Consider the following 27124-nt stretch of genomic DNA (forward strand, 5'->3'; position numbering starts at 1 on the left):
TCCCAATAAAACCCTGCACCCTTCGTTAAATAAATCAGGAATGTAATCTAACCTAACAGTGGAGTTGTGCATCTCTGGTATTCCTGCCAACCCATACCCATGGAACTCTGCTCTCCTTTCCCCTTTCACTTCAGTTGCGTTGCTTTCATGATACACATTTCACATTTTTAATACAGATAAATCTCTCAGGCTTTTTCTTGTGCTTTCTTTTATCCCTTCATATTTTGGAAGGGATCCCTCTTGCCAAGGTCCTCAGATATGCCCAATATTATATCATCCTCAAGCTTATATTCACCTTTATGTTTAACTATTCAGTTCATCTGAAACATAGTTTATTGTATAATATGAGACACAGACCTAAAAGAGTTCGCTGTGTTTCTAAAGTTTGTTGGGAATCTGGTTATAAAGTGAGTATTTTTTTCCCTATTGTTCTTTGGTAACTACTGCATCCCACATTCAGTTTACAAAAACAATTATATCAATTTCTGGAGCTTTTCATCCTATTTAAGTCCTATTTTTCCTTTTCCTAGCTACACATCAATATATACAGTATAAATTATTGTTTCTAACATGGTGTGTGTGTGTGTGTGTGTGTGTGTGTGCACGTGTGTGTGTGTATACGGGACTAACTTCACCTCATCACTTTTCTTCTTTAGTACTATTTCTGGTATCCTGTGATTTTTTTTTTCAGAATGTTTTAGAATGATTTTGTCAAGAAAGAGTCTCGCAGAGTTTTTTAATTTTAAAACTTATAAATTAACTTACTAAAAGTTTACAATCCTTACAATATTCATTCTTCCATTCAGGAAACGTTTCTCTGTTCATTCATGCTTCAAGTGTATCTCCAGGGAAGTGCTGCACATTCATTTATGTGGGTCACAGTCATCCTCTAATAAAGCTCATTCCTGAGTATTTTATATCTTTGTCACTATAGTAAATGAGTTTTTTTTTTCATTATATTCTTCCGTCACTTATTAGTGATACACCAAAATCTCTGTTTGATAGAATTGATGTAAGTAACAGCCCTTTGAAGAATGTTTCTGTACCTCTGGCAAAGCTATCATTGTTCATGATGTCATCCCATGTCCCTTTAAGCAATAAATTCCTTCCAGAGGTCAGAAAAAACAAGTTGTCTTTTTTTTTTTTTTCCGAGATAAACTTAACCCAATGACAAAGGCTCTCTAAGTATTTTATTTTTTTTGTCTTAGCAGCCAAGACATTAAAAGCTTAAGTTCATGTTTAACTGCACAAATGAATTAAACTTAGATGCCTGGCACCCATATCTTTCTTTTCCTTTTAATTGGTTTTTGTTTTACTTGTATTTTTAATTGTCCTATTTTAATTCTGTAATCCACCTCAAATTGTCTTTGGAGGTAGGCAGTTAGCCTAGGAAGGTTCTGTACTTTAATAAGCACATTCACAAGTAATTAAGCTATATGATAATTGAATAGTATTGTTCATCTGTTCCTAATTATATATGCTAAAAACAAGGTAATCAACCTTTTCCCTTCAGGACACACTGTAAATCTATCCCTTTGTATCCCACTTAAGAAAGCATCAGAGAACGTGAGAGGGATCCCACAGGGCACCTTGAGTCCTCTTTAATTTAAAAGAAAAATATAATCATTTTTCATAAACTTTGGTACTTCTGATATTTTTAGTAATAAAATCACTCATGATACAACTTAATAACTGGTCAAAGTGCAGCAAACAGCATGTCATGGAGACACATCCGGGACCCACATGGGTGAGAAATGGTGAAAAACGATTTTGGAGGAGTTCCCTGACAAGGTTAAGTAACTCGTGCATGGTTCCTGGATTATAACTTCTGAGGTCTTTACCATACCCTTAGCAAAATTAGCCACTCGTTATCCTAAGTTCTGATCGCCCTTTCTAGTTACTCCGTTTCCTCTAGGATGTCTTTCCTGTCCTCGCAGACCACGCCTCTCTCCTTACCACACCCCTACTTTACCTATCCCAGCACATCCCTTGGTACAATCATGAAACTGTCCAGTGCTAAGTCTGTCTGTAAGGTTCTTGAGAATAGGGACGATGTCTGAGTCACCTTATATTTCCAGCACCTAGCCAGCAACTAGCACTTCCAACCTACTCACGTTGGATCTTAGTTGAACAGATTGTTCTCTCCCATCCAAAAAGAGAACTTTTTTTTTATCAGCAGAGCCTTAGCCACCTCTGCATGCCCCAACTTGTTCTATTACTCAACCTGAAGTTTAAGGACTTGAATACTAGTTGTGTGCCCATCCTCCATGTGTACCTTTCTAGTCTACATCTCTTGGGCCACTGTTGGATCTTCATTCCAAAACCCTTCCTTGGTCCCTGGTCCCTCTTGACCTTCCTGATACCTCAAAGTCATGAACACCAGTATAATTTATTATACTACCTTTAGCCCTTCTCCAGAACAGAAGAGGATATCAGATTCTGAATAAATGTAAGTAGCTCTCCCAACGTGGAAAGTATCAAGCTTTAGACAAAACACAGCCCAACCTATCTATGAATGAGGCCCCTTCCACATATAAGCAATGCATAACCTTTTGGAAATCATAATAATTATCCCCTAACGCATCCTTCTCCCAGTCCATCTCATGAAAACCACAAGTGGTCTGAAACAGTCTAACCCTCTTTTACAAATGAGAGCTGTCTCCTTGAGAAACCTTTATTTCTCAGAAACCTACCTACTCACATACTGACATATGATCTGCTGAGTCACTGTTTCCAGATTCTGGGGCCCAGCTCACAGCCAATATTCAAGATCTTATTTCCTGTGAGGTCATCTGTCCACTGGAAAATCTCATGTATCTGCTAATACAGGGACAGAGCTGTCCCTCATAAAGGAAGTCCGCAGACAACAGAATCTCGGTCCCTTTGATACCAAGGCTTAACATTTCTAAATGCTTTTAGACAAAAAATTTTACAAATATTATTCCCATTACTGTTTTCATAAAGAGAGAATGTTGAAAAAACCGTGTCTTGATAACTGTGATTGAGTGATAAATATAAAGATAGTGGAAGTCATAGGCCCTAACCTTTTATGGAATGCTGCACGCTGACCTCCTTACATAGGAGTCCCTATACCCCTATAGGGACTATCCTAATGGGATATTGGAGGACAGAAGGCTTTTGCCCTTTTCCGCAGGGCGATATTCACATTCTTTTATCTCCTTCTTTAACTTCCTATTGCTACTTCTTTTTTATTTTATTTCTATGTTCTACTCCCTTCTCTCCTTTGTCCCTTTCCTTCTTGGTTTCTCAAAGCATAGAAGCCTGACTTGAGGAATCGCATGCCTACACCCTTCTGGAGTACATGTCATTCTTTGTCACCACTGACTTCCCGACCCCCAGCACCAGGCTCCTTACTTTCCTCTTCAACTCCACATTTATCATCATTCTTGACTTCAACATTCCCATGAATAATCCATCCAACGTCTTGTCCCTGGCATCCTTTGACCTTCTTAACTCCAGGGATCACTTCTTGCCCCAGCTCAGTGCCTATTCACATAGATCATGCAAGTTACAGCACCCATTCCAGCATGTCAACCTCACACACCCTGTTCTCTGGCCATCATCTCCTACGGTCCAGCACACTTCCACCACAGTCCAGCTTCCCTCCTACGGCTCCCTAGGCAGACCTACGTTATCAACCCTAACACACACCATTGACCCTACCACTCTGTATCTTCACATATCTCCTAACCATCCTGCTTTTGATTAACAAGGCGCTATAAATGCCTCCTTGCAAACATAACTCTCCTATTCCTCCACTGGCAAAACCCTAATCCCGGTTAACACCCCATGCACTTATTCCATGCACTGCTTCCACTAGAGCAGCCTAATGTTGCTGAAGAAAATCACAGAACGTTGCTGATGGGACCGGTTTCAAATTTATAATCACAGGTCTCAAAACAGACCTGAATACTGCCAGACAGCTTACTTCCTAGGAAATTTGTTTTCCCAACTTCTGAGATCATTATTTACACCTTCTCTGCTCTCCTCAAGTTTCCAACATTCCTTCCTCTCTGCCCCACTCTCAGCTAATGACCTTGCTTTGTACTTCATAGAGAAAAGAGATGCAGTCGGATTAGAATGACCTCATCTTTCAACTATCAGTTCACCAACCTTCCCGTATCTATACTCAAATACTCTGCCTTCATTTCTGTTAAAAAGAGAAGAAGATAGATGAGATCTTGTGTTCTGTGATTGGATCATCTGTCATTGTCTTAAAAATATCGCTCCTACAATCACCTGTCTTTGTTTTATCATTCCCGTTAGCATTCAAACATGGCTCAGGGTCTCTTGCAAGGTTGTAGTCTCTGAAGACTAGACAGGGGCTTGGAGGATCCCCTGCCAAGCTCGCTCACACTGCTGTGGGCAGAAGGTTTCAGCTCCTTGCCATATAAGCCTCTCCATAGGGTGCTCAGACACAACTTTACCCAGAGCAAGCAATGAGAGGGGGTGGGTGAGAGTGGGGGCTGGAGAGAGAGAGAGGGGGAGAGAGAACACCAATACAGAAGCCATGGTCCTTTTATAACCTAACATCTGAAGTGGCATCTCATCCCTTTGGTTGTGTTCTATTCATTAGAATTAAGTCACTAAAGTCAATCCTGGGCACAAGTATCAGAGAATTTGTGGATAGATTTGTAAAACCATCACTGTTTAAGAACTTGAGGTAATTCTAGGGGCACCTGCCTGGCTCAACTGGTAGAGTATGCAATTCTTGATCTCAAGGTCATGAGTTCAAGCCCCACATTGGGCGTAGAGATTAGTTAAAAATAAAATCTTTAAAAAAATAAAACTTAAGGTAATTCTAAATGGGATACTGAATAAAAAATAATCTCCTCAGTCCAGTATATATTTAGGGCCCCCTATAAACTACCCTACATCCATCCCAATATCACCCTCTCTTCAGCCAATACAAACCCTTTATTATGTGCCTGTTTATTACTGAAAATATTCATACTCTTTCTTATGCACATCTTCTTTAGAAACTTTATATATTGGGGTGCCTGGATGGCTCAGTCAGTTGAGCATCCAACTCTTGATCTCAGCTCAGGTCTTGATCTCAGGATCATGAGTTCAAGCCCCACACTGGGCTCCACACATTTTATATATAATTCTGAATACAATACCATGAATTGACTTAAATGTTATGAGGTAAATATTTCCAAGTCATTTTGTCTATGCCTTACAAAACTGTGATTTCACCTCTTGAGAGCCAGGACCAGGTCTTCTCCCCAGTCTCTGTCCTGCACAGTGCCCAGTATTGGGCTACATACAATCATGAATCAATCAATCAATCTAGCCAGCTAGCTACAGAAATAAAACCACTTCAAAACTAAATTAAATAACAAAAACTCTAATTCAAAGGGATACATGCACACCTATGTTCATAGCAGCATTATTACAATAGCCAAGATATGGAAGCAGCCCAAGTGTCCAATGATAGATGAATGAATAAAGAAGATGTGGTGCTCACACATACACACACACATACACACACACAATGGAATATTATTCAGTCACAAAAAAAGGAATGAAATCTTACCATTTGCAACAACATGGATGGAGCTAGAGTGTATAATGCTAAGTGAAATAAGTCAGTCAGAGAAAGACAAATACCATATGATTTCAATCGTATGTGGAATTTAAGAAACAAAATAAGCAAAGGAAAAAAGAGAGAGGAGAGAGAGGGAAAGAGAGACAAACCAAGAAACAGACTCTTAACTCTAGAGAACAGACTGATGGTTCCCAGAGGGGAGGTGGCTGGGGGGATGGGTAAAATAGGGGATGGGGATTAAGGAGCGCACTTGTCCTGATGAGGACTGAGTGATGCATGGAATTGCTGAATCACTATATTGTGCACCTGAAACTAGTATCACATGGCATGTTAACTGGAATTAAAATAAAAACTTTAAAAAATGAAATGAAATAAAATATTATTACATCACTCTTGTCAACCAGTCGATGTTTCCACAACATTGTTTAAATTATAAGGGATCACTTGATGTCACAGCTCTATAGCCCTTCCCTTTCCTCCCTCCATCCTCTTATATCCATGTCCTCCTATAGCTCAGAACCATCTGACTTGAAGACTTGGTCCCATTCCAGTCTCTGCAACCAATGCACAGTCCTGACTATGGATGTGAGAGCACTGATTAGTCTAATCCAGGACCCAGTCCCAACTTGACCTTGCATCTGTACTCTGATCACTGGTTTTTACTCTGCTTCCGATCTGACTTTACCACTTTGATGCTTTTGATTAACCAGATTCCTTGTCCTATATCTGAGTTCCATTCTTGATAGCTGTGTTAAGGATACTTGGGGATTTGTTTTAATCATGTTTGGTAAGAAAAGCAGACACAGAAATGACTGTCATGAAGGAAGGAGTTTTGTATACTCACAAACGCCTAGCATGCCACAGCAGACCACAGGGGAAAGCACCGCTGTCAGGTGGCAGAGGGAGCAAGGAGGAAAGCTTGGACAAGAGCCTTTATTGTGGTTTCTGAGGGCAGGAACAAGGGAGGCGGGGTAAGCCGGTTTAGGACTGGCTAGTTGGAGTAATTGCTGTGGGCTCTGGGGTATAGTGGCTGTGCTAAATTGTCTAGTACCTGCCCCTCAGGTGATTGGGGGTGGGGGAGTGGCCTGGAGTAGAAGAGCTTGATAAGGAAATGGTTGGGGAAATGCGCTCTGAATTCATTCGTTGGTTTGCATGTGAAAGACATGCTCAAAGTCATGGTCCTGTACTCTTATCTGTAGGAATTAGCTAATTCTGGGAGGGGCAATCCCTCCAGGTTCAGTAAGGCCCCAGATGTCAAAGCCTGAAATACAAAAACTAGAAAACATGGTTATTTTAACAACCCACGTAGCTCTCCCTTGGTCCTGCCTTGCTCCCACTGGTATTCTTCCTACCTGCCTAGACAGCAGTCATATCTACACAATACCAGCACAGTCAAGATATTAAGAGGTATGGTCCTGCATGGAGGATGAGCACGTATCTTGATGAGCACAGAGTAATGTAAAGAATTGTTGAATCATTATATTGTACACCTGAAACTAATATAACACTGCATGTTAAGTATACCTGAATAAAAAACAATAAAGTCTTTCCTACTCTCTGCTCAAAAAAAAAGAAAGACATGGTTCTGAAATCAGATACACCTGGATTAAAATACCTTGCTGCTCCACCAATGATTAATTCTGCAACCATGGATAAGTCACTGAACATCCCTGAACCTCATTTTCTCATCTGTACAATGAAGATGATAATAGTACCTACTTAATGCAAGTACTTACATAATAAAGCACTTAGCCTAAAGCAGGGTAAGCAATTAAAATGTGTCAGCAATAATTACTATTTCTTCACCCTGTGATTTCCCCCAAAGTGCACTGCATGTGATTGATACGTAGTAGACACTCAATAAATGTATGCTGAAGTTCACTAAACCAACAAAGAAATGAATGAAAAAAATCAATGAATAATCTTTGACTAATTGTAGAAAAGCAACACTTAACTTTTTTAGAATAATTGGCAGCCCAGAACTTAGAAGTGAAGCCTGGATTTGAAGTCTAGTTTTACAATTTACAAATTTACAGTTTTACATGTGTCTCTCTAAGACAGGACGGAGATTCTATTGGTAGGCTCTCCAACATCCATCCCGCCTTTCCCTCATTGATAGAGCCTTGATTTTGTTCTGCTATCTACTTGTGATTCGGGGGAGGGTTATCCTATCCCCATCTTCAGGGACAAATCCTGGAGGTCCCATTCCCATTGCCCCTGATGGGCTTAGGGATGGGAACGTGACCCTCTCTGCTCTAAATATTGTCCCTTTGGCCAGGAAATTCTGGCTGAACAGCTGCAGCCTCCTTGCAACCAACCAGGAGGGAGGCAGCCTAAGGGCCAAGTCAACAAGGTTAAGGTACAGGGTAAAGGTGTGAAAAAAACACCTGAGTCCTCCGTAAAATAGCAATAGCTACCATTTAAGGAATATTTATTATGTTTCAGGTATTCCTCTAAATGTCTGTGGGCATTAACTCATGATCCTCAAAGACTAATCCCAGGTAGGAATCTTTTTATCACTGTTTTACAGATTGAGAAACTGAGACCTAAAGAATTCTTGTAATCTGTGCAAGGTCACATAGCAATAAGTGGTAGTCAGGATTTAAACCCACAGTTGGGCTCCAAAACTTAGGTTCTTTGCCTCTTTGCTTTATTGGATTTGGAAAATGCTCTCAAGACAGAATCAACCAATTCTCTCTGGGCTGGTTATGCGATTTTAAATGTCTTACTATTAAGCCAATTTGAACTGGAGTTTTTGTTAAAAGCAGCTGATAGGATCCTAATAAATATACTCAGATTCTTCATCTGTAAAATGGGGATGCTTCTCCATGCCTTAGGCTATTGCTGTTAACATAGAGCTCAATAAATAATCTTCTGAACCCCCTCCTACTGCCAGTCATCACTTTTGTGACCGTGGTTTTCCATCAGCTTACTGAACTTCTTCTAAGACTCCAGCCCAGCTCAGTTGCTTTGTGTACTTTAGATCTGCACCCAGGCAAATGTATACATCCTCCTAGAAGTGACCAGGCACGCCTCACGTATGAAAACCAGCTCATTACTAAGCAAAGTTCTTCTGCTGATAGATCTTTATTATAACGCACACTCTTGATTTTAGATTTTATTTTCTCTTCTAAGGTAACTTTTTGCTCTCTCTGTAATTAGCTTCAGAAGCATGTAGAGAACAGCTCAGTGGATTATCACATGCTAAATCAGCTTAAATGAAAATAAGTTACATTCTCAGCTCACTTTCAGGACATATTAACCGAAAGCCATAATTTATAGCTGTCATATGAAAATAATGATAAAGTCATGAATATAAAATTAAAAATACCAATTTTAGGAAAGCTTCCTCAAAGGGGTAAAGCATTGGGAAAAAAAATACAAAACTTTTATATCTTGATCTGTACCAAATCTAGGTTTCCTGATGGTCTAAGGAGAAAAACTTAAGCATTTTGATAAGCCTTTTATGATATACTCTGTTCTGTTTTAAAGGAAAATGCTCATTACTCTAACAAGTTGTTGAGCTGAATGTGTATTTTGCATATTTTTCAAATGCATCTTTGTCATTCCTGATTTTTGAAACTCTCTGTAAAAGCTGAATTATATATTCATTGCATTTCTAAAATCCAACTTTCCTTCCTTTTCCGTTCTATATCAAAAGGCTTCTCACCGTCAATGTAAAATTTAAATTTGTATAGTACTTTATCCTTTACAAAGTGCTTTCACTGGCATTTCCTCAACCTCCAACAAGTCCAAAAAGGAAGACAAGACACATATTCTTATCCAAATTGTCCAATAAATTAGTAAATTTATTTATGCTTGTTTTCTTTCTTTCATTTATTCAGCCAACATTTATTTGATAGCCATTATGACCAGACACTATTCTAGGCACCGAGGATGCAGAGGGAAACAAAATAGTCACTAGCTTCAGGAAAATTACACGTTGGCAGGTAAGCCACACAATAAGTAAGTAAGCAAGTCCATGAAGAAGCCTAGACTCAAACCGTGGTCGCTTAATCACAAATCTAGGTGCCTCCCTGGTCCAAATAAGCTCACACAATAGTTCTCTCTTCCATGAATTTTGGCAGCTTGATTTTTTGGACTCAAACCTCTTTGGGTTTCCAAAAGGTCTCAGATTTTTCCCACTCCTCTGAAGAAATTCAGTGGACAACTATCGAAGCAGCATTTAATAACCAATGCATTCAGAGCACTGTTACAGATAGTTAGGAAGATTATTCCTCATCCCCCCCCCCAAAAAAAAACAAAAGAATTGTGGATTTTAAAATTAACTTAAAAAAGAAACACACACACCTATAAATGTGTGTGTGCATTAACTCACATGATCGTCATTGCAGACTGTTGGAGGAAGTCATCTAGAGGACATGACCTACTGGTTGACCAGGTACAAGCTGGACTCAGGCACTCGGAGGTTTCTCTCCAAAGTCCTTGGAATGCACTTTCTGCCTACATCCCCATGCCAGGAGCAGTCTTGAGGAAACAGCCTTGAGATAGGAAAGTGTTGAGACCGCCTGGACTGAATGCAGTTAAGATCTCTATATAAACTTTTTAGACTCTGGCAGGCAGGTGCAGAGAGCTACTCATCTTGGGGCTGCCCAAGACAATCCTCAGAGGTAAGTTCCCTTGCTCATCCAACCTCCCACCTACCAGTCCAGAGTGGCTGTCTCTTCCTTCAGTCTTTCTTTGCCCTCCATGTACAGGGGTGTTTCAGATTTCACCCAGGAAGCTCCCGAGGTCTCGAACCAACACTAACCTCAAATAGGAATGTTTTTTGGTTTTTGTTTTAAGATTTTATTTATTTCAGAGAGAGAGAGAGAGCATGAGCAGGGGGAGAGGGACCAGGAGTGGGAGAGGGAGAAGCAGACTCCCTGCTGAGCAGGGAGCCAGATGCGGGGCTTGATCCTAGGACCCTGAGATCACGACCTGAGCCGAAGGCAGATGCTCAACTGATTGAGCCACCCAGGCGCCCCCCAAATAGGAATATTTTTATCACTGTTTTGCTGATCAAAAAAAATGAGGCCTGGAGAACTTACACAATTCGTGCCAGGTCACATAGTAATAAGTAATAGAGTCAGGATTTGAACCCCCAGTTGTGTTTCAGAACATAGGTTCTTTGCCTCTCTATTTTACTAGATCTAGAAAATGCTACTGCCAATGGGAAGACCTTCTTGTACCTGGAAAAATACACTCACATAAAATTTTAAAGTGCAAATTAATACCCTGCAAGAGTCTACTCATTTAGTTATTCGCCGTTGTCTGACTACATAGGCTTTCCACATTTCAAATGACTCCCCTCCGCCGGTTTTCCACCTCACGGCACTCACTAGTAGGTTAACTTGCTCCATGTATCATTAGTAATTCATGACTTATTTTTGAAGGTGCAGGGACAGCACTACTACAGAACTAATACAATGAATATCTTATTAGGAAGAAATTAACAAATGAATTGTCGCCGATCAATAGGTGTTCAAGAGAAAATTACAACAATAGTAAAACCTAAATAATTTATACACAATATTGATTTTTTCATTACATTAATTATTCTTTATAGCACACATAGGGAACTTGGAGAATAAAACTTTCAAAGCGAAGAAATTTATCTGCGGTGGTGCTGTAGGCTTAAGTCTGAATTTAAAAGACAAAGAATGGGCCATGAGAGCTGACAAATATTTTTAGATTAAATACACATCAGATAATAAATTTGACAGCTCCACTGTACCTGAGTTCCTTCATGTTGTCCGGGCGTTTTTATACACAATACTTTTGATATTTATTTATCAAGAGAAGTATTGATAGAACTGTTTCTTAATAGAAACATTAGAAATAGAACTACCCATTAATCCACCTCTTTCATCAAGTGTACGGAAGGCAGAATTGCAAACTCAATGAAGCTATGTGGGAAAGAAAAACTTCTCTAACACCACTCCTGGAATCTTTAAGTTAACTGGACTTAAATTCAGTAGAATGGAGTGCAGGCCCCTTAGAGCTAATAACTCTCATAGCCAGCGGAAAAAATTTCCTAAGGCAATTTTATCACGGCAAGTAACTTTCATACAGATGCAAGGGCCTGAAGATGATCCTCATGTTTAAGGTCACATGATGGGGTTCCAGAGAACAAAAAAAGGGTGTTGTGTGGTAGGGGGAGCTGTGAAAAAGAGGAAAGAGGTGGGTAAGTTCTTCATGGATGATGCTGTTCCCAGCAATGCAAAATTCCCTCCTAGGGATGGAAGAAATGAACTTGGGGAGGAGCGCCTAAGTGACTCAGTCCATTAAGCATCTGACTTTCACTCAGGTCTTGATCTTAGGGTTCTGGGATCAAGCTCCACATCAAGCCCCACATCAAGCCCGGCAATGGGCTCTGTGCTCAGCAGGGAGTCTGCTTCTTTTCCCTTTCCCTCTGCCCTTACCCCCATTCGTGCACACAAGCTTTCTCACTCTCTCCCTCTCTCAAATAAACAAAATCTTTTTTAAAAATTAAAAAAAAAAAGAAGAAATGAACTTAACACATATGCACCAAGCTCAACAGATGTACTAGGAACAAACACTGCGCTGAATATCGTTTTTGTCACCTACAAATGCTTACATTGAATAGCGTTTTACTCATGACATTTTGACTCTTGGAATTAAAGCAGTGACTTGATAGTTCTTACTTGAGTTTTCTCAGATGTCAACTTCAACTGTTTTTCAGTATCTAATGTTAGGCGATTCCACCTACCTAATGTTTTGCAGAGAGTTGCACATATGCAGAGTATCAAGCTTTCATATCTCCCCGAAGACAAATACGGAAATAGTGTTTCAAAAGTCTTAAAATTAAAACCAAAAACATTAAAATAGTTTCAAATCCGATACAATTTTTTTTCTTTCCTCACCTTTTACCTTCAGAGACTGAAAGCCACATTCATATTACTTTTAACGTTCTTAATGTTCTTGGAAGAAAATCTAAGCAACAGGAAGCAGCTCATCTCACAAGCATGCTTTTGCAAACCACAGCCAGTTTTGCAAACTATCTTGTCCTGTCTTAACTAATATTGCTATATGACTTCAAATTTATAAAATACCCCACACAGATATAATATAAAATGTGTGTTGTCCACCATGCATCATCATACAGCTATAACTGCCCAAATGTGTTACCAGCTGATTCTGGGTACAACAGTGACAAAACACCCCAATTTAGCATCATTTCTACTATTCGGTCGAAAGCCCCTTGTCTATGGTGACTGTTCTGCTGCCGAATGTCCTTTGCTGCATTCACTATTCTTTAGGTGTAGACTAATGGTCCATACAGAAAACATGTGGTTCAGGTATTAAAGGAATGGATATTTGTACTTGGTCTCATTTGTAGAACCGAATGAGACATTCATAAGGTGGATGAGAAGAAATTTCAAGCTATTTAAAGGCACTGTGCACGTTATTCTCCATTTTCATCCCACCCCCACCCACCCCAAACCCAAATCCATTCTCTGCCTTTCTCTGCCTTGGGAAAGCACATGCACTGTATCAGGTAGCTCTCTTGCCATTCAGCTTCCATGTGGCTTCAGCCAGTGGAAGACAATGGAAGGAGACAGAGGACAGGTGGGAGGAGAAAGTGATCGAGAGATCTCCTCCCCACCCGTCCCCTCTGCCTCAGCTCCGTATTTCTGGCGGGGGCGGGGGGTGAGGCTGCTTTCTGCAAGCAGCTCCCATGGGGCAGCCCTTCCTACCTCTGAGGCTGTAGCTCCTGTCAGGCCCCAGCGGACAATGGATGCTGACAACAGGGTTTTTTTCCCTCTGCCACTTCAGGCTCAGAAGAGATAAGAACATCCCCTTGTTAGGAGTGACAAGGAGCCCCAGGTCCAGTGTTGGACCTTAACCAGTCCATCCCTCTATAATAGCCCCTTCTTCGTCCCAGAGTGGGCCTCTGTTTGCCGCCAGGCTGCTGACTAATACAGCTCCCCGTGATACAGAAGAAGAACGTGTAAGTAAATCAAAGAACCCCAGCAGCCCTCCGAGGCGGACAGCCACCTAGATAGTGGAGGACTCCCCATAAATGCACTAATGAGACAACCATGCATACGAGATAAACTGGTGACCTCCACTTTCAATATTCTTTTGGATTTCAGGTTTTTAGGATTTCATTCTTCACCTTGACTACTTTTGTCCTTCTTCTCTCCCTCCTTGGTAGCAACCTGCTAATTTACACTCCACATGATCAGTGTCTGGTCTCTCTTCCCGGGGCATGTCACCTTGTTTTTCACTGTACTCCACAGATCTTTCCTTCAGACTTCCACACACAGATCAAGTTACCACCTATATATGTTTAAAGTCACGTGTACCCTTCTCTCTAGGTCTGTGTTTTCACTTTTTAAGCAAACCTATAAAATTCTACAAGTTCATAATTAGAGTCCCCAAAATATGGAAGCTATCATCCAGGTTTACAGTCATATTTCCATAACCTTGATTCCTTCGGAAGAAATACTCTGCAAAATCTAACATAAATCTGGAGGACAGCAAGGAGGTTAGCATTTCTACCCTCTTATGTTTTTAAAGAAACTAGAATGCAGCAGTAACCGTGAACACACGGTGTTAAATGCAAGGTTCTGACAACAAATGGCACAGTACTTACCAATAAAAGCATGGTAAGATATTAATAATTGCGACGAACTGCAAATATTTATGTGCCCACAGGCAACTAATTCAATTTCACTGCAGGATTGCTCCATTTATGAATTTAATTGTGTGTGTTTTAAACATTTCTGCCGCTGTTTCATTAATTTCCCATAAAAAAAAATAAAATGATATGCTGAAGAAAGAAGGCAAGTTTCCATTCAACAGTGTTCATTAAGTGCCCACTGAGTGTCCACGGTGGCTTACGAATTAATAATGTTCACTTTTACCATTTATGGCCTCTCTTTTGCATCATGGCTTGCAATTCATTTTTGCATCACTTGCGATGAGAAGTTCCCCCTTCAAAAAGGATGGTACAGGTTGCCTGTCATCGTTTTATTTTTTACGCACAACAGCATGGATGTGTAAGACAAGCCCCGTGAGAACAAAATAATGGCTAACTCTTACACGGGTCAGGCTCTGTGCACTCTTAGCACTCACCAGGGGTAGTACCACTATTCCTCCCATTTTCTGGAGAAGGAAATCAAAGTACAGAACAGGTAACTGACTTCAGGGTTATCAGGAAGTAAGAGGCTGAGCCAGGGAGATGGATGGGGGGATGGGCTAGATGGGGGATGGGTATTCAGGAGGGCACTTGTTGGGATGGGTGTTGTATGTAAATGATGAATCACTGAATTCTACTCCTGAAAGTAATACTACACTATATGTTAACTAACTTGAATTTAAATTTAAAAAAAAAAAAAGACTTATATATTCTAAATTTAAAAAAAAAAAAATCCAGCTCATTTTACGTCACAGCCCATGCTCATACACATCACCCAAATGACACTCACAAACTGGGCATCAGCACAATTTCCAATGATTTTCAGTGGCTGATAACTTTGTCATTGATTTCTTCCAATTTCCCTTGAGGACATTTTTCCTAATAAAGGGTCTCCTTCTAATGCTCTTCAATATCACAATCTCCAACCACAACTACCTCAACTGTCTGACTTTGATCAGTAGTAATCCAGGCCACATTGTTTAGACTTTTCTCAGCCTCCCAACCTACATCAAGGAGCCCATTCTCTCTAGTTAGGCTGATTTTTTTTTCCTAAACTGAGAATGAATGAGATTAACCTTGTACCCAAAGGAATTCCTGACTTGTAGCTTACTGTCTCCTGGGAGAAACCTTCTAGAATGGTCCAATAAGTCCTGGCCTCTGTCCTGACTTTTACTCCTCCTCTAGAGAATCAGGGCAGTTGACACCTTGCTAATTATGGAAGGCAATTACTAATGATCAGAATTTTCACCTGAAATAAGAGAGTCATGACATAAAACATTGGATCATTCCATAAAAAAACCACAGTCTGGTCAAGTTATGCTGACATTTTTACAAGGTAAACTAGAATATGATAGATTTTTAGCTGACATGTGTTGAGCATTTTTTATAGGTCGGTCTCTGTGCTTGGGAACTTTACATGGGTTTTACTGAGCAACTGTATGTGCTACGGGAGATATAAACAAATAACACCGTCTAAGTTAACTGTCCAGTACACTTCCCAAATGCAGTTAAATGCTTAGCTATAATTTAAATAGAGTTATATTGGCCCATTAAAATCAACAGAGAATTTATATATGATATCCATAATTTAACAAACTCAAAAACAAGATAATTGATTACTAGAAAACATTAATTTGGGTTCCCCATTTAATTGTTTTCATACTAAACCTATTTCTTGGCTCAATAATTTATTTCATGAGTCTTAAAATCACATTAAGATTTGGCAGTCTCAATTAAACCTGTTTAATTCATTATCAAGCATAAGTAACTTCCAAATGCCATAAGCTTCTGATTGTCCTTAGTAAAAATGAGATGATAATAATTAGCTTTGGGGAATAATAAAGTAAGAGTCTAAGATTAAGCCAATCCACATTGTTAGAGGCTAAATTTACCTAGCTTCCAATTATTACATGAGCATCTGTATTTCTCTAAAAAAAATCAACACTTGCCAACATCCCAAGGTAACCAGCACGAAAAAGGCAGAAAAATAAATCATCGATCACCATTTACTGGTTCCAGTTTTATCTTCACAACTCAAAAAAAAAAAAAAAAAAAAAGGAATGGGTTTAATTCAACCTCCTTCTGATTTATAGCAAATATTGGTGGTTTGGACCAGAAGCAATACTTCCAGAGACTCTGTAATGAACATATAAGTGGACATGGCATATAGACAGAACAATCTCTTATCTCCTTGGTTTCACACAGCACACAAACCCGATGGTGAAAATTAACCTTCTTCACAGTTCAACATTTCTAATTAGAAGAGACATCAAAAAGATTATGCTTTAGAAAGCAGTATGGGCCATAATATTCTAGACAGTCTCAAACAGAACTCTGTAGCCTCCTTATATATTTTAGCCTGCTGTCCACAGGAAAAAGCAATACCCAGATGATGTTTCAAAGTGGTAACGGCTTCTGGTGGAAGTTATATTTCTCATCTTACCTTTTTATACTTATTATGAAGAAGCGACGCTCTAGTACACAGGACCTATCCATTGCTTTTAGCCCCGAACGAATACAACAGTCTATACCATCAGACAGTGCTCTACCAAAAGTTTCCTTGGTAGAAATATCTACAAATGTTTGAGAAAGGAGTAGCTCATTTGTAATCATTTTGGGGTTTTTTTTTCTCTTGTTTTATTTTCTCTGCATGGGGCAGGAAAGGGACAAAGAAAGATACCCTGAATTCAGCTTAGATTGGAACACGGAAACTTAAAATAGAAGGCCATACGAGTTCAGCCCTTCCTGGGGAGGAATTGCTTTCACAACATCAGTGGTTGATCAGCCACATTTAAAGTTTTCACTGTTAGGTAGTATGCCGCTGCACAGAAGATTTCATTCTCGTTTTAGACAGCTACAATTTTTTCAAAGATTTTATTTATTTATTTGAGAGAGAGAAAGAGAGAGCACAAGCAAGGGGAGGGACGGAGGGACAAGCAGACTTTCCACTGGACAAGGAGCCAATGTAGGGCTCGATCCCAGGACCCTGGGATCATGACCTGAGCCAAAGGCAGATGCTTAACTGACTGAGCCACCCAGGCACCTAGACAGCTACAAATTTTAAGAAGTTCTTTCTTACTCTGAGTTGAAACCTTATCCTACCACTGGTATCCCACGTATCCTAGTTCCATCCTTTGGAGAAATACAGAGCAAGCTTCCTCCATTTTCCACACCTTCTTCCTTTGACTATTGGAAGGCAATTTTTACATCTCTCCTTAATTTTTCCACCTCCATATTAAATACTTCAGGTTCCTTCAAATTATTCCTCATATGACATGGTTTCCAGCTGCTGCAAGTAAACTGGAGCTATAGCTTGACTTGAAAATGTTCCTACATGCAAGAATGCAAAGGGGAGATCTGAAAGTTCATTTTTTATTCACTTACACATATAATTGACACAACTAGAAAGACTATCCAGAACCCGATGGTCTATGTGGGAGCTGTATCTATGTGAGGTCCCCTTCTTATCATCACACATACACACAGACACACACACACACACACACACCAGTCCCACAGATGGTACTGTGATACCAGGTGGGTCCGAAAACCTCATCGCCCTGGCCACATGGACTGGCAGAAAGGATAGTCACAAGTTCCAAGCTGGACTAATCAGAGTCATTCCCCAAGATTTTAAATTGGAACATGGAGAAAGCTTGCTATCTGCTTGGCCGGTGGAGCTATTAGATATGACAGCCATTTACCCATTTCATGGAATTAGCCAATCTGATGAGGTCAATATCCAAAGGAGTGTGGGGAGAAAGACCCCAGACCTCCAGTTCCAGTCGTTCTTAGAACCAACTCTACCCCTATGTTTCCTATGGTCTGGTTATTAAGCCAATAATTCCCACCTGGCTGAACTGAGTTTGAGTTAGGTTTGTATCATTTGCAACACAGAAGGTCCTATCTACTACAATATTCATAAGATTCCAACTAGTCTACTAGAACCAACAGAAAACAGGTCATAAAAGGGAAAAATCACTACCCACCCCTACAAAAGGTGTGAATAGAATCTCCTTCCAGCAATGGGGCACCTGAGTGGCTTAGTTGGTTGAGTGGCCCACTCTTGCTTTTGCCTCAGGTCATGATCTCATGGGTCATGGGATCAAGCCCCACATGGGGCTCGGCATTCAGTGTGGAGTCTACTGGAGATTCTCTCCTGCCCCTCCCCACACACATGCTCTCGCTCTCTCTCTCTTTCTCTCTCTCTAAAATAAATAAATCTTTTTAAAAAATCTCTTTCTACCATTATTTAAGAATGAGAGTGATACTCACCTACCAAAGAAGATCAAGGTCTTTCTTTCCTAATAGCCTAAGCCCCATAGGACTGACACTATTCAAAACTCTATTGCCAGAACTATCACAGTACCCAGCACATAATAAGTGCTTAAAACACTCTCCACTCTACTTTTATAGAAGCATATAGATGTATAGAAGAAAACAACAGGCAAAACACCAAATATAACTTATTAAAATGAAAATTCAAGTTCCCTGAAGAAACCTTAGATACATCATTTCACTTCCTTAGAATTAAATTACTCATTTGCCAGATATTTTATAGGACTTGATTACTTCTTCAGTCTTTTTTAGCCATAAAATGCTATGATTCTATCCATACTCAACAATGGTAAAGAATAGTCTTCTAAAGACCTGAACATGCAGATAAAAGGAAAAACAGTAATAAAGAAGGCAACACAAGAATAAGAAAGAATAACCTACCAAAAAGATAGTTGCGGGGGAAAGCAAAAAAAATATAACGAGAAGAAATCATCAGTCACAGGATCGAAGAGGTCATTCATTTGTGCCACCTTCTGATTTGCTTCCTATTTTACTCTAACTAATCTCTGTGCTCAGGGGCACCTGGGTGGCTCAGATGGTTAAGCGTCTGCCTTCGGCTCAGGTCATGAACCCAGGGTCCTGGGATCGAGCCCCGCATCGGGCTCCCTCCTAGGCGGGGAGCCTGCTTCTCCCTCTGCCTCTCTCTCTCTCTGCGACTCTCATGAATAAATAAATAAAACATTTAAAAAAAAAAAAACCCCTCTGTGCTGGATCCAAACTGCCAGCCCCAGAGCCTTGTCCCTTCCTGGGTCCATACAGTCCATATGATGGCTCCTTCATCTAAACCATGCATCTCCTTTCAGAGTTGGCTTCCCACTTCTGCCTTTGGTACTAGATACTCCCACTTGCTCACACCATCCCAGACAGGTTGGTTTTTGTTTGCTTGTTTGTTTCATCACCAACAGAATATATACCCAATTATATTGTGTCCCTGTCTTCCATCATGTCCCCTGCATTGATTGATGCTCAAATGTCCATTATTTTCCATTTATTTCTTAAGTTTGAATTCTGTCTCAATACAAGTAATCACAAAATAGCATCTCTATAAAATAAGGTGACCCATTTACAATGCGCTACTCTAAGGAACTGACCTCAGATCCTTTCAGGAAAGAAGGCCTTGACTCAGGAAAACAGTGTTATTACAACAACTAATGTTAACTATTACTATATACCTGCAAAGTAAGTACTATATTCCAGCACATTACACTATACATAGACACCGCGGTAAGCATTTTGCACACATTTGTTCATTTAGTTCTCACAACACCTCTATAAGAGAAGTACTAATTACTACCTGTGCTTTAAAGATAAAGAATCTGAGGCTCAGAAGGAGTAACATACTCCTGGTTGCATAGCTAGTAAGGGCCACTCTTGGTTACACAAGAGCCACATCCATCTGGATCCAGAATCCTTGCTCTTGCTCACTAGATGCCTTACAAAGGCACTAATCCCTGTGAGAAATGGGGAGGGGGACCCTCAAAAGGGCCAAAAGCAAAAAGACTAGGGAACTAATATCAACATGATCTACTTCTCGAGTTTGCTTAGAGTCAGCCCTATTTGAAGAACCTTGTTCCCATTATGTAGCGATAGATTATCTGCCATTTTGCATTGTGGAAATGTACCCTCCATTATCCAGGCTAATCTAGTTGACTGTAGAATGCTGTACACAGGCATTCCAATGCCAGACCAGTAATTCAATCTTCTCTGTGAGGAAGATGCTACTGGACATCCCTTCAACTTTTTCCCTATAACGTTCGATGCGGGGTGCCTCACATAACCCACAACCATTCCTTCCTACGACATCTAGAATGAAAGAAGTAATTTAGAATACCAAGAAGGGGAGAGAAGATGAAGAAGAAAAGGAAAAGGAATTATAAAGTGGTAACCACCCCCTCCCGAAAAAAAACCTACGTGAAAATTAAAAAACTAAAAAAAAAAAAAAAAAAGCAACCCTGTGCAGGGTGATTATCTGATAACTTGTGATTCAGAGAGAAATAAATGTTCATGGTCCATCATTAAACAGAGAAAAGCATTTGACTCTGCAATAGAAACCGTATGTTCAAATAGCCAAGGTGGAATTTTCCCACATCACAGAGTAGAGAGATACTGAGTATTTCCTATAGGAGTGAGACCTTACTGCTTAATCCAGGTAGGGTCTATAGCAGAAGAACACTTCATCACTAAGCAAAACTCCAATTATTTTCAGGTTCCATAATCTCTAGTTCCTCCAAAACTCTTCATCTATCCACTGAGACTTTTATATATATATTGAGAGAATAAAATGCCCATCCCTACTGTAGAATCGATGTTCCTCTGTGATAATCAAAGTCTCTAGTTTTATGGAAATGGAAGCTAGGAATCAGAGTAGCAAACTCCTTGGAGTCAGTCAGTAATTAATAGGTAAAGGCCGAAATACAAAAGGTACAATTTGGGGTAAGATGCAGCAAAGATTGTCTCTCATTGAAATAACAGTCTTGTCTGTTAGGAAGTTTGAAAGTAATAATTAATTGAAAAACTATTTTAAGCTAAAACAGAGGTGCAGGGTCTAAAACACTACAGGATTAGAAATTTTTTAAAGTAAAAGGTCCTTAAAATATGCTAAGGAAGGAGCCTAATGCCTTCATTCCAAGTCCAACCAGTTTCCTATTCTAACCAATTTCCATTAAACAGGGAAAGGAGCAGGGAGGAGAGAAAGTATTTGAAAAACTGCCAGAGTAAAAAATCCCATAATGAAATTTTGCTCATTCTTGGAGAAATGAAGTAGAATTAGATGCTTCAGTGGTGGTGAATTCAGAATCTGGGTAGCTTCCAGTAAATGAAGTCTTTCCATAATGTCAAATGCAAAAGCTATCTGATATCAACATATTGAGCTTGAGTTTTTAAATTCCTGTTTCCTTACACCAAATTGTTTGAAACCTTTGAGATAAAAACTTCAATAAACTAGTGTTCCAAGCTTTTAATATTTTAGTCCCTTGAGCAAGCATGTCAGATTAATCTTCAAATTGCAGTGGGCAGAAAGAACATTCAACCAAATTCTTAAGCTCATGCCTCTCTCAAAGGATGTTAATGTAAGCAGTATCATTGGCTATTAAGATTTCAAACTTTCCTAATTTCAGCAGTATTACTATTTAAAAGTGGGGGGGGGGTGGAGAGAGAAAACCACCTATCCTGAAAGGAAGGGATTTTCCTTATTTTATCTTTCTGTCCCCGTAGCACGTTGCCCGGCCCACAGTAGGCATTTAACAAGTACTTCTGGAATGTGTTGATGGATTGGTCTGGGGGAGAGTGGAAATCTTGCTGAGAACAGCATGAGTCCAAATCCCGGCATTGCTCAGCAACAAAGACCACCTCCAGAATTAGGGTTATCGAGGTACAGCGGGAATTTGAAAGTGTGTCTTCAAAGACACACCAAGAGGATTGTTTCCTGAGCTGGCGAGGAGCCTCCCAACAGCCACTTATAGAGGGATTAGACTCGCCTCTGGCTTCAGCGTGCCTGGAAAACGCCTGCCCTGCCTCTCCATGCCCAGTTACTCCTGCCTTTCACCGGGTTTGGGTTTCCACTCACACAGTTTAGGTACAAGATCCGACCTCGCTAGTCTAACCCAGGCCTCCTCTGCATTGCACGGCGGGCGGCAGGCCACGCCGTCCTAGGCACAAGGAAGAACACACACGACTGCTCGGGACACCTTTGAAGGTGAAAGGGGGTATCGGAAAGTGGCGGGGAGAAAGAAAGGGAGGGGGGAGGGGAAGAGTGAGTTCAAGACCAGGGCGCTATCCAGCGGTTCCCTACCCCACTCCCAAAGCCTCTGCCCCAATCGCTGGAAGACACCAGGGAACCACACGCACGCTCAGGCAGCGCAGGGCCGCCCAGGGTAGGGACCGAGGGGAGAGGGGCGGGGAGGCGGCAGGAAGCGAGAGGGGGCCGGAGACAGTACCTGGTGTGGCTGTGGTTGCGGGGACAGTCCTTCTTCTCCATGATGGCCGGCACGCAGTTGGTGAGCTCCGTCCAGTCGGCGTGCAGCCCGCAGCTCCAGCCGGTGGAGAAGCGGGAGAAAAGCCACGTCTCCTTCTTGCCCGGCCGGTGGCAGGTGCACTTCTTCTGGCCGGCTTTGCAGCTACACGGCTGCTCCAGCCGGATGTTCTTCACCAGGTGCCGGCCGAACGTGGTGCCCCCGGTCTTCTGGATGTGCAGGAACACGATCACGTCGCGCCCTTTGATATTGAAATCCACGAAGCGGGTCAGGTCCTTCAGGGTGAAGTTAAAGCGCGGCACGAACCGGGGCAGAGAGCCGTTCTCGGGGGCCTCGGGGTCCGGCTCCTCTTCCTCCTCCTCTTCTTCCTCCTCCGGCTCCCCGAGCTCCTCATCCTCGTCCTCTGGCGCAGCGGCCCCCCGAGACCCCTCGGGCGGCCCCCGGGGTGGCGGGGGCAACTGGGGCCGCCGCTCCCACTCCTCGGGCGGCGCCTGTGCCCGGCGGGCGGGACTCAGGGCGGCCGGCTGGCCGGCCTCCCCCGCGCGGGGCTGCTCCCCGAAGTTGGCGCAGGAGCTGGTGCAGGAGGGGGACACGTACTGGTACATGATGACCACGAAGAGGAGAGTGAGCACCGGCGTCAGCAGCCACTTGTTGAACCTTTCATCCATGGTCCCGCTCTCAGGCCGGCAGGCGAAGAAGCGGCGGCGGCAGCGGCGCGGACTGGCGCCCGCTCGGAAGTTTCGGGGACTCCGTGGCGCGGCTCCGAGCCCGCCGCTCCTCCATGCCCCTGACGCCGAGGCGTGCGGCTGGCTGGCGGCCCCGCGGCACTCCCGCACTCCCCGGCTGGCAGCGCCAGGGCCTGCGAGCCGAGCGGGCAGACGGGCGCCGGCGCGCGCGGCTACGGCTGCGGCGTGGGGCGCCCTGCGCTCCCGGGGGCGCCCGGCTTGGCCCGCTCCCCGCTCCGGCCAGGGCGCGGCGCGCGCTCTCAGGCCACGCGGGGCATCCCGCCGCCGGCGCTCAGGCGCTCAGGCGCTGGGGAGCGCGGCTCGGGTCCTGCACCTGCCCGGGGCAGCCGGGCGGCTGCGGCCGCGAGCGCTGGGGCTGCATGAGGCTCGCCAGGGCGCGGGCCAAGGGCGAAGGCGCGGCCCGGCCCCGCCGCCTCGGCCGGCCGCGGGCACCGCGCCCGGAACGCGCACGGGGCCGGCGCCTTTGCCCTCCGGTCGCGGGGCGCGGGAGCCGCGAGGGCCGACGGCGCCCGCCGCAAGTTTGCAGAGGAGCCCCCGCGGCGGCTGCCCGCGAGGCGTCTGTGCGGAGCCGCGTCCCCGGGAAGAGTCGCACTGCTTCTCCGGGTCGGTCCGCCCAGGCGCGGGCACGCAGGCACACTCGCAAACACTGGCTGGCACCGCCACAACCCGCCAGCCGGTGTGACAGGAGCCCTGCTACCCGCAGCAAAAACCTGCCCTAGGTACGGAGCATGCGCCAAAGCCTTCCCCAGCCCCGGAGGAGTTTCCAGGGGAGGAGTCCGCTGCTCCGCGGGGCTCGGAGGAGGCAGCTGGGGGGTGGGAATCCCTTCAGCCTAGAGCGAGGAGATATTTGGGAGAGAAGCAAAGGCGGAGCAAGGAGAGAGGCCCGTGGAGAGCGTCGCCGACACGGAACCGAGACCTTTACATCCGCAGCTTTCTCCTTCTGAGGATGGACGCAAATCTGGCCGGCCTCCGTGCAGGGATAACACTCGCACACCGCTGGGCAGACTCACCTAGACAGGACTGCACTCGAGCTGGCTGGGGAAACTGGCTCCAGACTGCTTTTAATTCCCACCCAGGACATTCTAACTGTTGCCCAAGTTTTATTCCGGTCCCTCCTTAACTACAAACTTTGTGTGTCCAACTCTACAATTTTATTCAATCGGCATCCATCCATGAGCCATTAGGCACCTGCTATCAGGGTCTTTGTTGAACGCACACTTCATTTCTTCCAGCACCGTACCCACCAGCCCACAACCATGCAGTACTTCCAATGCAAGAGGAGCTGAGGGGTCACCTCTTAAAATTCATCCTGCTAATACACATTGAGTTCCTAAATGTGCAAGACTCACCCTTTACCCCCCCCCCATGTGGATGATAAGACCTACACTTACCTCTATTTCATAAGCTAAATAAGCTCTTGTTTATGTGCAGATTTTTTGAACTTTCTTTTTCAAACATCTAAAGTTTGCATTTACCTGAGAATCAAATCTTTGTTTAATAATGGTTTCTGTTTTTCAGGTAATGAATGGATGTACCATCAAATGGCAGTAACTGCCCCTTCACAGTCCCTATACTTGCTTGACCCAAGTGGAGAGTGGCAGTGTGTTGAAGAGGGAATCAATGCAATTTGATCCCCTTGCCAAGGTCATCATGTCCCTCCTGGCTACCCTGGCATCTCATGCCTTCAGAGCAGTCAACCTTCCCACTGGGCCTCTTTATGGATCTGTGCGGTACTTGTCTTCTCATGAGACACTGTACTGATCTCTTCCATTTGTCAGACTGTCCCCTTCAAGCCATCAGTTAGGATCCAGATCTCTTTCAGGGATGCTAACTCTTTCCCATAGAAAGTTATTTTTATTGTTCTAGACAGGTGGGATTTTTCTCAACAAAGCTTCCCCACCTCTGCTTCCTTTCCCCTTTTCAACTCTATAAACAACTACAAACAGTGCCCTTCCTGATACTGTATGAGCTTATATTAGTAAAAAAAGGTGTTGAGCAAGATGAATCAGCTTCTTTAGAGCTTACTTAATCTATTTATTTTTCTCTCACTTGAAGTTTACAATCCTATTAATGGCATCACACTACTCTCCAAAGCAAGAAATTGTGATAGGACAAAAAAATAAAAAATAAAAATAAAACTCAAAGATCACTTCCTGAATGCATCTGGTTAATGATATTACTTATTTTAAAATATACACCTGGGCGCCTGGGTGGCTCAGTTGGTTAAGCGACTGCCTTCGGCTCAGGTCATGATCCTGGAGTCCCGGGATCGAGTCCCACATCGGGCTCCCTGCTCGGCAGGGAGTCTGCTTCTCCCTCTGACCCTCTCATGCTCTCTCTGTCTCATTCTCTCTCTCAAATAAATAAATAAAATCTTTAAAAAATAAATAAATAAATAAAATATACACCTTTGCTTTACCAAGTAAAAATTCAGTATACTTTTTTATATTACTTTATTTGAGACGTTTCTCATTTCCTATAAAGTCGCTTGATATCACATGGATAAGTATAACCTTGTTAGCTACCCAAATGTATAACGTGAGTGCTTGGGCAATTTATAGGGTGGAAAGCACTTTCTAGATGTTATCTCATTTGCTCCTCAGAACAACATTCTAAGGAGATAAGAGACGTATAATATCCCATTTCAGAGATGAGGAGGCAGAACCAAGGACAACCAGGAGAAAGCAGAGCCAGGATGAGCAACCACTAACATCCCGGACATACATTCAAATCGCCATTGAAGAAACGCCATGAACATCTGCAAAAGAGTCCATAATTTCCTCTCTCTCCTCTTGAGACCCTTTGAGTCAAGAGGCAGGAAGGGGCAATGGAATTGCAATAGAACAATTAAATTATTTTCCCTCTCCCTCTGGCTTTATAGGCAAAGCTGAGTGATCTCTACATCCTGCAGTATTTTGGCACCTACTCTGTCAGTTTCCAGATAAACAGGGGAAAGACAATAACGCTCTTAACATGATTATGTCATTGTTAAAAGACATTATTTAGGAGAATTTCAGAAGACAATATGATGACAAACAAATATCACAGTTACATTACTAACAAAATGTATATTTCCATGAATAAGTGCACTTTAACCCTTTTCAAAGTACATTATCCCAGAAATCTGCTTTTGCTTTCAGTAAAATAACTAATGGAGTGCCACCATTTCCTCGAGGTAACCACAAGGAAAGCAATGCATAGAATCAAGCAATTGGACAATTCAAGCATGTACCCACGTATTCCTTTTTTTAAAGATTTATTATTTTTATTTTAGAGAGCGCAGTGGGGAGGGGCAGAGGGAGAGAGAGAATCCCAAACAGATTCCCTACTCTTGATGAGGGGCTCCCTCCCAGGACCCTGAGATCATGACCTCAGCTGAAATCAAGAGTTGGATGCTTAACCGACTGAGCTACCCAGGCGCCCCCCCAAGTATGCATTTTTAATGAGAGGTAATATTAGTTGTGTAAACACTGCCTGTCCCAGGTGTGGTCTCCCTATTACAGTTGTGGAACTTGGTGTGAACCCAATCGAAGTGCTTAAATCACGCAATAAACAGGTTTCCTTATCTGCAAGGGCAGACCTCACATTCAGGTGGAAATGAATAGAAACTTTGTAAAATTGAATGCACTCCAGGTAAAAGGAAAAACATGTTTGCATTCAGCCTGCTACAGTTACTCCATGATGACACCAGCTGGTAACTGTTTCTGGCTAACAGATTGCAGCTACTATGAATCCTACACAAATTATTAAAATAATAAAAATAATGTTTTCAAAGAGCTTTCTTCCACTTCCTTTGCCAGTCTAGCAATGAGCTTAACACTATCTGTGA

The 27124-nt window shown here is 42.6% G+C and overlaps 1 protein-coding gene across 3 annotated transcripts in view; it reads right to left on the reverse strand.

Annotated features, from left to right (window-relative positions):
- The window catches only part of HS6ST3 (heparan sulfate 6-O-sulfotransferase 3), a 650113-nt gene extending 624734 nt beyond the window's left edge, over positions 1–25379 (reverse strand). For all 3 annotated transcript variants that reach the window (XR_013446896.1, XR_013446895.1, XM_078070182.1), the window contains exon 1: positions 22514–25379. Coding sequence is in view for 1 of the 3 variants with exons in the window: in XM_078070182.1 (XP_077926308.1) it covers positions 22514–23217 (704 nt within the window). In the remaining 2 variants the exon portion in view is untranslated. The remainder of the gene's footprint in view (positions 1–22513) is intronic.
- Positions 25380–27124: the final 1745 nt, after the last annotated feature.

This window comes from Halichoerus grypus, chromosome 4 (genome assembly GCF_964656455.1).
Source record: "Halichoerus grypus chromosome 4, mHalGry1.hap1.1, whole genome shotgun sequence".
Taxonomy (NCBI): domain Eukaryota; kingdom Metazoa; phylum Chordata; class Mammalia; order Carnivora; family Phocidae; genus Halichoerus; species Halichoerus grypus.